This window comes from Mobula hypostoma, chromosome 1, assembly GCF_963921235.1.
Source record: "Mobula hypostoma chromosome 1, sMobHyp1.1, whole genome shotgun sequence".
Taxonomy (NCBI): domain Eukaryota; kingdom Metazoa; phylum Chordata; class Chondrichthyes; order Myliobatiformes; family Myliobatidae; genus Mobula; species Mobula hypostoma.
In genome coordinates this window covers 133661127-133673318 of record NC_086097.1, presented here as the reverse complement: position 1 = coordinate 133673318, position 12192 = coordinate 133661127, and the positions used below count along the sequence as shown (strand labels likewise).

General features: G+C 46.2%; 1 protein-coding gene across 6 annotated transcripts in view; it reads right to left on the bottom strand.

Moving 5' to 3' along the window:
- Nucleotides 1–12192, bottom strand: part of znf516 (zinc finger protein 516) — a 161670-nt gene that overhangs the window by 52188 nt on the left and 97290 nt on the right. For 5 of the 6 annotated variants that reach the window (XM_063055954.1, XM_063055945.1, XM_063055974.1 and 2 more), the window contains one exon: nucleotides 1092–2657. In XM_063055954.1, coding sequence (XP_062912024.1) covers nucleotides 1092–2657 — 1566 coding nt within the window. The remainder of the gene's footprint in view (nucleotides 1–1091; nucleotides 2658–12192) is intronic. The other variant, XM_063055984.1, reaches the window with a different exon arrangement.

Here is a 12192-nt window from a genome sequence, read left to right as displayed (position 1 = left end):
ATTCCCGGAATCATTGTCGTGAATCTCCTCTGGACCCTCTCCAATGCTGGCAAGTCTTTTCTTAGATATGGGGCCCAAAACTGCTCACAATATTCCAAGTGTGGTCTGACCAATGCCTTATCAAGTCTCAGTATCACATCCTTGCTCTTATATTCTAGTCCTTTTGAAATGGATGTTAACATTGCATTTGCCTTTCACACCACTAATTTAACCTGCAAGTTAATCTCTAGGCAGTCATACACGAGGACTCCCAATCTGTCCAAGCCCTTCTACAGACTCTCTGCTTCCCCAACATTACCTGCCCCTCCACCTGCCTTTGTATTGTCTACAAACTTGGCCACAAAGGCATCAATTCCATCATCCAGATCATCGACATACAACGTGAAAAGCAGCAGCCCCAAGACCGACCCCTGTGGAATACCATGTCACTGGCTGCCTACCAGAACAGGCTCCCTTTGTTCCGACATTCTGCTTCCTGTCATTCAGTCAATCTTCTATCTATGCTAGTGTCTTTCCTGTAATACCCTGGGCTCTTATCTTGTTAAGCAGCTTCACGTGCAGCACCTTGTCAAAGGCTTTCTGAAAATCCAAATAAGCTGCATCCACTGGCTCTCCTTTGTCTATTCTGCCTGTTATTTCCTCAAAAGAATGCCAACAAATTTGTCAGGCAAGACTTCCCCTAAAGGAACCCATACTTCATCATGTGCCTCCAAGGACCCTGAAACCTCATCCTTAGTAATGGACCCTGACATCTTCCCAACCACTGAAGTCAGGCTAACTGGAGCCCCCCGCCCCCGAAAGAGTGGAGCAACAATTGTAATTTTCCAGTCCTCCAGTTGGTGTTGTTGAATGCTTTTCTCCCCAATAATCTCAGACATTCTCAATATTAATTCAATACCAGTCAATATCAGATAAACCAAAGGCAGTGATACCATCTTGGTTACACTATTATTGAGGGTCACTATTCTCCTTGTTTTTGCTACATGATCAACATTGTGATTCTGGAAGCAGTACATGTGTGTGGGACAAGGGCAGGAAATCTCATTTGGTCAAACATATTGTAGAGTTTCAAACCTGACTGAAATACTAACCTCTTTTTTCTGCTGGATACAAAAAGTGATGGTTACCTCTCCAGCCACGGTAGAAGGTGGACAAGTCTCCAGCTCTGTAGGGTAGAGGCGTGTAAATGGGATCTATGCACTTGGACACCTCCCTTACTGCTGGAGGCCATACTTGTCTGACTGTGTGTACAAATGTGGAGTCTTTTGCTGGGCTGGAGTAATGTACCCGAGGCGTGTTTGTCCTCCCATCTCGTGGGGGACTCCCAAATAAGCCCAGCTTACTTGTATCTACTGACCAGCACTCCTGCTGAAACAGAGGGGCAGATTTATACAGAGCATGCTGGACATCTTTGGGTGAAGCTTGGTCCTTGAGCTTTCGACTACCATGACCGTTTGTTGGGTATGCCTGGTGCCGATCAGTACATGGTGCTAGTTCCCCAGCTTCCTTCAGCATTCCCTGGCTTTCTGACACTCTCCTAATTGGCATGCCAGATCCCAAGAACACAGAAGCTGAACTGAAAAAACTTTTTCCGAAGTTGCCAACTTGTGATATTTTTTGCTGTGAACCAGTATTTGGCCTCGATCTTGATTCTGAAGTTAAACCACATTGTTCCTGGTTGTTGTTTGCTCTCTGACACCACTGAGGATCGTAAACAGGCCCTCTAGATATTCTGACTGTAGGTTGGGTGGGTGTTCTGCACAGAGCTGAATCAATTGGCTTTCCAGAGGTTGCCAAGGATGATGGAGAAGAATTCAGTGCTGCTGACTGGCTTGGACGAGGCTGGTAGGTGCTAACTGCTCTAGAGAAAACCATGGGAGAACTCTCTTTGCCATTCAATAAAGGAGGAGGACCCGTGCGTCTAACACCACTGATGCCCACTGGGTGATGACCATTGGCTTTTGACTTATTCCTCGAAAGACATTCTGGAGGGGAGATGTGGAGGTTCAACTTGTGGTTGATCCGTTGATGCATTAATAAAACTTCAGGATAAAGAGTTGTGTGACTGCAAAACTGACAAAAATGAATGACCATTGTATTCTGTGGTGGTGTGGAAAGCCTGCCCCTCAGATTGAAATTATCTCTGCAAGGAACATCATTCAACAATGCCAAGGTCAGATCCAAAGGAAACTCATCTTGTTCTCCAGTTTTATTTGAATCAGAGATCTGGCCTCCCCCTTTATGTTGTGTGGGCTTTGCTGTCCTTAAGGCATTGCTATTTTGAGGTAACTCTGTATTCCTTGACATTACTCTATTCTTTGCTGTATTCTGGTAACTTGGCGGTAAATTGGAATGAAGGCCATCTTCCAATACACCAACAAGCTCATGTTTAGGTTGTTCTAAAGGTGCACCTGTTTCAGCGAGTGAACCACGTTCAGAACCTGCATGGGATCCCTTAGCATCCGAAAAGCAAGCTGCATTCCTATGGGAAGGGAAGACTCCAGCTATGTCACTTAAAGAAACTTTATTCCCAATAGTGGGATTTGGAAGGTCTTCTTTAGTTCCATTCTGAGGAAATGTGGAAGAGCTGTCCTTGTCGCAAAGGAGTGAAGGTGACTCGGTCACTGTGTCACAAGGAAAACTTTTGTGAGGCTTTTCTAGTGGAAGATAAACAGAAAATATATGAGAGTCATAGAATGAAGCAGCATAGAAACAGGTACCTTATTCCAACTTGTCCATGCTTATCTTCTAGTGCTTGGTTCATGGCCCCTTAAACTTCTTCTATCCAAATACTTATCTAGATGGCTCTTAAATGTTGCTGATGTGCCTGCTTCAACCATTATTTCTGGCAGCTCATTCCAAATATGCACCACCCTCTGTCTGAGAAAACTACCCATGATGATCCTTTAAAATCTCTTGCCTCTGTTTTTAAACCTATGCTCTCATATTTTTACCACTCTCTGGGGAAAATAACATGTATTTTCACTTTGTCTATGCCCCTCATAATGTTACTTTATAACTATCAGGTCACCCCTCAATCTCCTGCATTCCAGGGGATGAACTCCTATTCTGCACAACCTCTTCTTGTACCTTAGGCGCCCAAGTGTAGAGAACATTCTGGTAAATGTTTTCAGCATTCTTTGTAGTCTAATAAAATCCTGCCTGTAACAGGATCACCAAAACTGTACATGATATTCCAAGTGCAGCCTCACCAATAAGTTAAGTAACTACAGCATAGTTTTCTAACACCTATACTCATTGCCCTGACTGATAAAGGCTATTGTCCTGAACATGTTCTTCAACACCTTATCTAACAGTGTTGTGCCAGTATCTTTTTCCCCAAGATCGAGATATCTAATACTAAAGGGTACTTAGGGTGAGGCTGTAAAGTTCAAAGGGAATGTGTGGGGCAAGTTTCTTGTTTACACAAAAAGTACTGGGTGCCTGGAATGGTCTGTCCAGGGTAGTGGTGGAGGTAGATATGATAGAGATGTTTACAAGGCTCTTAGATAAGCGTGTGAATATACAGAGAATATTAGAAACTTTTTGACAAGAACTGGCCGCTCGGCCCAACAAACTTGCCAAATTCCTATTCACATAGTGTGTTGAAATAACTATCAAGTTTAGATTTGGAAGTCTCTAAGGTACTACTCCCAACTACACAACAAGGTAGTTTGTTCCATGTGTCCATGTTACTCGCTTTGTTAAGAAATGCTTCCTGATGTTAGTCTGAAATCTCCCTTTAACCAGTCTCAACCTATGGCCCCTTGTCCTCGTTGATGGACCCACCTTACTTGTACCCTTAATGATTTTAAACACTTCTATCATGTCTCCTCTCATTCTACATCTACTTAGGCTGGAAAGATTTACTTCTTTCAATCTTTCTTCATAGCTCATATCCTGTAGACCTGGAATGAGTCTTGTTGCCCTTTTCTGGACTCTCTCCAGTGCCTTCATGCCTCTCACAAAATATGGAGACCAAAATTGTACATAGTACTCAAGATGTGGACTCACAAGCGCTTCATACAGCTGAAGGAGAACGTCTCTAGACTTGAACTCCACTGAGCACATTATATAGCCTAACATTCTATTAACCTTCCTAATCGCTTCTGTTCATTGCCTAGATGATGATAGTGATGAGACTACCAGGACGCCCAAATCCTTCTCATACTTTCTCACTCAAACCCCCCCCCACCCCACCATTGTATATTTATATCTAATAATTCTACTTCCTATATGTAACATTTTACATTTACTTGCATTAAATTTCACCTGCCACTTATCTGCCCACATCTGGATTTTGTTTATAACTAAGAATGGAGGGGTACAGACCATGTGCAGGCAGAAGAGATAGGTGCCATTAACTTAATTAAATTGTCACAACACCATGGACTGAAGGAGCTGTTCCTGTGCTCTATTGTTCTACGTTCTATGTTTTAAAAAGAATACAATAAAACCTCAAAACTGATGCTGGAAATCTGAGACAATCAGGCAACACTTGGCAGGTCAGGCAGCATCTGTGGAGGGCAAGATATTTCTGGTCTGGGATTTAATTAAGGTATATACAATTACTAAATAAAAATAAATAGAAATGACCCATTTTCCTAAGAGGCAGGGTGAAAAGTAGATTTGAAGCAGTTGGTAGGGAGAGGAAGGGAAATATTTCACTCAGAGATTAGTGCGCCCTGAAGCACACATCCTAAGGGGCTGGTAATGATTGAAATCCTCATCACATCTGAGCAGTGTTTGGACATGTATTTGTGGAGATGTAAACTATAGGGTCATGGACAGTGTACTGGAAGCTTTGGTCCATAGCCTTCGGAGCTTCATTTTCTCCAGCATGGCCTACTCATGAGTATTAAAATCTTTGGTTTCCATAACCATCAGGAAGCCAAACCGGAGAGGACAAAAAAAAATTACATTTACACACAATTCCTCAGGATTTTCAAATACTCCCAGCCCTATTGAAATGCAGTGATGACTACAACGTCCGAAACTTGAAAGCCAATCTATGCACAGCAAGACCCCAGATTTAGAGCAACTAAAATTAAATCTATTTTAATGGCATTCCTTGGGGAAATCCCCGCTATTCTTCCAAATACCTCACATCTTAACTCACAACTAGGATATTGGTTTTTATGCTTCACCCAAAAATAATCACTCCTCCAAAAGTGCAGCACTCCCTCTGCCAAGCAAGTCAATCTGAATTACCTGGTCCAGTCTCTAGAATGGGATTCAAACCCACAAATTTCTGAGCGTACTAACAGTTGTTGTTTGTCCATCATTGACGTCGATGAGGACCTCGACACCATTATGATGATGTCGAGACTAGCGCGTGATTTGGATTTAAGTGAGGGAGAGTTGCGCAGCGTCAGCCTCACTCTCTCTTCCCAATTCCCATCTGGATCCAGTGGCAAGAGAGTGTCGAGACGGCTGGAGATGGGACTAGGCGCAGTGGATGACCAGGACGTCTTCTGTATCTAACAGTTAAGCACCCATGTATGATACATAATATCAGCATGAGCATGGTGATTCCAATTACAAGTGGTTGAGTAGTCAAAGTCCAGTTTATTGTCATGTACACCCAGGTGCAACTAAAAATGTACTTGCCGAGGCATCACAGGCCCCAGCATCATATGAGCAGCATTCACAAAAAACATAAATTAACCATATACTTAACAACTTTTACAAGAGAGAACACAATTAAAACAAAGATTGTCCATTTCAGGGCAGAGTGGTCATTGTGTTTCTAAACTCCAGTGATTAGAGTTGCGCCTGTTGGTTTAAAATAAACAGCCTGCCTCTTCTTGTGATTTGAAATATATCCATAATCTGTACTCATTTTTGATTTGCACCAGGTTTTCCTGTTTCTATTTTTCATGCCTATTTCCGTAACTGCTCTTACTGAAAGACCTCTTGGCCTGTAAATCAAAGAGGTGCCACTAGGTGGAACCACTTCCAATCTCCAGATCTCAGCTGATCTGGCCAGCTGGAGCCATCCTTCCTTCTTCACTAGAGAGCAGCAGAGACTGCAGCAGCCTTTTCACAGCGCGCCGATCCCCGTGGAAACTTCAGTCATACACCAGCAGAAGTTCCTCGCTAACCACTTCTCTGACATCTTCCCCAATCACTGCCTCAGCATAGAAACACAACGACCACTTTGCCATAAAACAGACTTACTTTAATTCTGTTTTCTTTCTTGTATAAATTATGTTTAATATTTGTTTTCCTTGTGAATGCATCTTTAATTCTATATGCCTGTGATGCTGCAGCAAGTAGGTTTTTTAAAAATCAAACTTTTGTTAGTAAACAACACTAAAGGTGAATGCTGGTTGAAGATTGAAACTTCATCCAGTGCATTTGTTTTTTGCAATTTCCTTCCTCAGACACCACCACTTGTTGGAGACACAAGAGAATGCAGGTCCCAGAATCTGGAGCAAAGAGCTGGAAGAACTCAGCCTGTCAGGCAGCGTCTGTACAGCAAAATGGACAATTGACAGATTAGGTCAAGACCCTTCGCCTGAACTGTCTAGACTTGAAATGTCACCTGCCCTTTTCCCTCTACAGATCACCAGTTGATGTTCAAAGAAAAAGTAATTTAAAATTAAAACAGCAGACATAAATTGTTTCTTACTTTATTCTATCTGTCAAAGGTAAATGGATTTGATGTTCAAAAACCTTCAGTAATGACGTTGTCTCAGATTATGCTTTTTTGCACAGCTTTTTGTATAATTTATGTATAACTTATGCATAATTTATATTCTGTGCATGGTCCAAATCTGTGTGCCTATGAAGCTGCTACAAACAAAGTTTTCACTCTACCTATAACTCACTGTACTTGTACACATGACTGTAATCTCAACCTGAAGTTTGGCATGATGTAGGCTTTAAGAAGGTCTTAAAGGAAGAGGGAGAGAGAGAGAGAGAGAGAGAGAGAGAGAGAGAGATAGGTGAGAGAGAAGGAGAGGACAGGAGAGTGAGAGGGGGAAGAGAGGGAGAGGGAGAGGGGCGAGAGAGAGGGGGGTGAGGGGGGCAAGAGAGAGAGAGGGTGAGGGGGGCGAGAGAGAGGTGGGTGAAAGAGAGGGGGCGAGAGAGAGAGAGAGAGAGTCGAGGGGGGTGAGAGAGAGAGAGAGGGAGACGAGAGAGAGAGGGAGGCAAGAGAGAGAGGGGAGGTGAGAGTGAGGGGGTCCGGGGGGGGCGAGAGAGGGGGGTGAGAGAGAGAGGCGAGAGGGGGCGAGAGAGGGGGCGAGAGAGAGAGGGAAGGTGAGAGGGGGGCGAGAGGGGGGTGAGAGAGAGAGAGGGGAGGTGAGGGGGGCGAGAGAGGGGAGGCAAGGGGGGGTCGAAAGAGAGAGGGAGACGAGAGAGAGAGGGAGGCAAGAGAGAGGGGGAGGTGAGAGTGAGGGGGTTCGGGGGGGCGAGAGAGAGAGGGGAGGTGAGACAGGGGGGGCGAGAGAGGGGGGTGAGAGAGAGAGGGGAGGTGAGGGGGGGTGAGAGAGAGAGGGGAGGTGAGGGGGTGAGAGGGGGGGCAAGGGGGGTCGAGAGAGAGACGGGGGTGAGGGAGAGAGAGAGAACTGTTCCCAGTGGGAACTCTGCAGGTCATTCCCTGTTGGGAATATCTGAGACATTCCTACACTTAAGGCTTCTCCTCCCACTCCAGCATACAGCCACGGGTTGCAACACTTTGGTACAGCGGTTAGTGATGCTGCCCCACAGTTCCAGGGACTTGGTCAAACCCCAGGCTCGACGGCCGTCTGTGTGGAGTTGCAACTTTCTCACCATGGTTGTGTGGTTTCCACTGATCACACTGGCTCCGTTCACATCGTTGTCACAGAACCACTGCCAGGAAAGCACACCAGGAGGTTGAAATGTCCCCTTTGACCTTCACTTCACTGCATCATGGCTTTGTTCTGTGACTGTTCTGCCCAAGACCACTAGAAACTGCAGGAGGCTGTGGGTGTGGCCCAGCCCGTCAAGGAAGCTGGCCTGCCCTCCACGAAGACTGACCATATTTCTTGCTGCCTTGGTTAAAAAAAAAGACAGCATAATTAAAGACTCCACCCACCTTGCTCATTCTCTCTTCTACCCCCCTCTCCTCAGGTAGAAGATACAAAAACCCGAAAGCACATGCCACCGGGTTCAAAACCAGCTTCTGTTGTAAGTCAATTGAGAACAATAAGATGGACTGTGGTACTCCCAATCTACCTTGTTGTGGCCTTGCATCTTACTGTCTGTTTGCCCTTGACTTTCTCTGTAACTGTAACACATTAATTTCTATTTTGTTAATGTTTTGTCTTATATATTAGATTAATTTTAAGCGCCACGCCTACATTGAGACATACAGTGAAATGCATCATTGGTATCAAGGATGAACACAGTCTGCGGATGTGCTGAGGGAAGCCCACAAGGGTCACCATGCTTTTGGCACAGCATGGTGTGCACACAACTTACTAACACGCAAGTCTTTGGAAAATGGGAGGAGGCCGGAGCACCCAGAGGAAACCCATGAGGTGTCGGGAAGTTTGTACAAACTCCTTACAGACAGTGGTGGGAATTGAACTCTGACTGCGGGCACTGTAAAGAGTTATGCTAACCACTCTGCTGCTGAGCCACCCAATTAACTCAATGCAGTGCTGTAATGAAATAATCTGTACGGATGTACACACAATAAAATTTTCAATGCACTTTGGTATATGCAACAATAATAAACCAACTTACCAACTTAATATAGCACAGAAACAGGCTCTTCAGCTCAACTCATCCATGCCAAACAAGGTCCCCATCTCAGCTAGTTCAACTTGTCCATAATTGGCCCACATTCCCTTCCTATCGATACATGTGTCCAAATGTCTATTAACCCCATAAGGCAGACCCTCGAGCTATGGTAACATTTTCATCAATCTCCTTTTGCGCTCTTTCCAGTTTATTGACAAGGTAACCAAAACTGAGTGCACAATAGTTTAGATGCCACCTCACCAGTGTCTTCGATTTATGTCAAGTGTTACGAGAATACACATAAAATTAAGATGTTTGCTGGCCTGGGCTAGCATCAGTGGCATCAGCAGTTGGTCTGCCACCTGCCCTCAGGGGAAGGAGAGATAAGGAACAATGGAGCAGCGTCTGGGGATGTGTAATGAGGGGATGTGGGAGGAAGAGCTGTCTGGAGCGGCTCCCCCCTTTGAACCCTGAACTGTTTGAAGTGATGGACAGGCGATACCCCAGCAGGGGGATAAAAAGGGACAGGTTCGCTAAGACGACACACACGCCACCCGAGGTAACGAGACCCTGGAAGCGGTGCGCCTCTCACGAGTGGTGAGAAGTACCGGACAACGCACAGGGTGGAAAGGTACGATCAGCGGGAACCCGGTGTGTGTCCGCCCTTGCCTGGGTGCCGGGTTCACTGCAGAGGATCGACCGCATCTGGAGGAGGGGTCACAGTCGGTGACCTCAGGTGACATCACCAAGGACCCGCCCAAAAGCTGTTTGTGAGCCATCTTGCTGGTCTGTGAGTGAAGCCGTTCTGAATGATGAGTTGTTCCTATTCTATCTCTCTCTTCCCCCACGTTGTCCACCGCCATGGCAACGATTACTGCGAACTGAACTACTAAACTGGACTGAACTTTGAGTCATTTTGAAATTGGTCATTTACCCCTAGACAACGATAGAGCTTGATTGATGCTGTTATCTTAATTCTGTGCACATGTGTGTTTATCATCACTGAACTGTTGCATTTATTATCCTTTCGATTACTGTGTTGCTTGTTTCTGTAATAAAACTTTCTTAGTTCTAGTACTCCAGACTCCAACTGAGTGATCCATTTCTGCTGGTTTGGCAACCCAGTTACGGGGTACGTAACATAAGTGGGGTTCTCGTCCGCGATTTTGAACGCTAAATTTGGGACGGAGTAAATTGATTGGGTTAAAATTCCCGAAAGAAAGAAAAGACAAACAGCAGAAATGGAGGTTGAGGAATTTATAAAGGCGCCGACCTTGGAGGCATTAGAGGATGCCAGGAAATCGGAATTGATAGCTGTGGCCAAACGGGTGAATCTTGCTAAGGTGAAGTCGACAATGAGGAGAGAGGAGATACACAGAGCTATTGTAGAGCACTATGTAACTAAAGGTGTGTTTCCCCAAGGTGAGCTGGGGGAGGTGTCTATTGAAAAACCTGCTGGAGACGCGGTACAGGTACAGCTTGAAAAACTGAGACTCGAGCACGAGTTCCGGGTACGGCAGTTAGAACACGAAGAGAAGCAGTTAGAAAGGCAGGAGAGAGAGTTAGAAAGGCGGGAGAAAGAGAGAGAGTTAGAAAGGCAAGAGAGAGAAAGACAGTTGGAGAGAGAGGAGAAACAGAGGGAAAGGGAATTTGAGCTGGAGAAGTTAAAGATAAGGGCCGAGCAGGGGCTCGTGTTGAACCAAGGTGGAGGGTTCCGGGCGACCCAGGAGGTTAGGCTGGTTCCCCCATTTGACGATACCGATGTGGATCGGTACTTTCTCCACTTCGAAAAAGTAACTATAAGTCAGGACTGGCCGAGGGATAAGTGGGTTGTTTTACTTCAGAGTGTACTGAAAGGGAAAGCCCAACAAGCTTACTCCGCTTTATCCCCGGAAGATGCCCAGAAGTATGAGGTGGTGAAGGAGGCCATCCTCAGGATTTATGAGTTGGTCCCGGAGGCATACCGGCAGAGGTTCCGGAATGCGAGGAAGCGGTGGGACCGCACGTATTTGGAGTTTGCTCGTGAGATGCAAACATATTGTGAGCGTTGGTGCGCCTCGAAAGGGGTAGAGGGGGATTATGACAGACTGCTGCAGCTGATTCTGATTGAGCAGTTTAAAGGTTGTGTCCCTGAGGGTATGAGACCCTACCTCGATGAGAAAGAGGCAGCCACGTTAGCCGCAACTGCTAAGTTAGCGGATGAGTATGCGTTGACGCATAAAATGAAGGTTGCCCCGAGTAAAGGCTACCAGAAGGGTAGTCAGGACGGCGGGGAGAGTCCACCGGAAAAGTCAGAAAGTAAGCCGGGGACTAGTGAAAAGGATAAGGTAGACCGGGAGCAGTCTGGTAGGAAGTCTCCTGGGGTCGTCTGTTATAATTGTGGGAAAGTCGGACACTTTGCGTCCAGGTGCTTTGCCCCAAGGAAGGAGACGGGGAAAGGAAAAGCGGAAATTTTGAATGGCTGTATCGAGCTGTTAAGCGAACCGCTAGGGAAGGACAGGTCTGAAAAAGTCCAGGAAGGGCGCGAGAGGTTTATCTCGGCCGGACTGGTGTCAGTGAAAAAGAGGTTAAAACCAGTTCCAGTGCGGATCTGGAGAGACACGGGAGCGTGTCAGTCATTGATATTGAAGAGTGTATTAGAGTTTAGCTCAGAGACCCAGACTGGGGAGGTAGAGGTCAAAGGTGTTGGGGAAGGGACTGACTCTGTCCCTTTGCACCAGATACATTTACAGAGCAACCTGGTCTCTGGACTAGTCACGATCGGGGTGAGGTCCGAATTACCGATGAAAGACGTGGAAGTCTTGCTCGGTAATGACATCGCCGGAGGAATCGTGTTCCCAGTCGTGAGATTGACGGGTCAGCCTGCCAGCATGGAGGCCCCGCCCGCGATGGTGAATTTGGCTGAAACATTTCTGCCAACCTTGTATGAGACAGGGTGTAGTGAGATAAGAGGTAGTGAGGGAGCTGGGACGGACGTAGCAGTAGCCAGGAAAGAATTTGTGCAGACGCAGGAGCGAGACGAGGGGCTGATGGTTTTTGCCGAGACCGCTCTCTCTGACACAGCCTTGACAAGCTATTGTGCGGATGAGGAGGTGCTAAGGAAGAAAGGGAAATCAAGGACAGTATCCGCAGATGAGGAGTGGGGGGTGGTGCAAAAGAGTTATGGGGATGAGGTTTTTAACATGGCCCACGAGGTACCCCCCGGTGGACATTTTGCGGTGCTGGAGGAAACAGTTGGTGGAATCATGAAAGAGAGTTACCGGCTGCCCAGGGGGAAAAATGTTATTGATCATGACCGACGCGAACTGAGACGGTCACCGGCTTTTGATATGCTAACAAACCTAGTCGGTGTTAGCGTGGAAATCAATGAAGCTAGGGGCCCCCTGCTAAGAGGAAAAAACCATTTTGAAAAGATTAGGATGGGATCGGTCAGATGGGAGAAGGCTATTGTTTTGGCCAGGTCTACTGATAAGGTCTCTC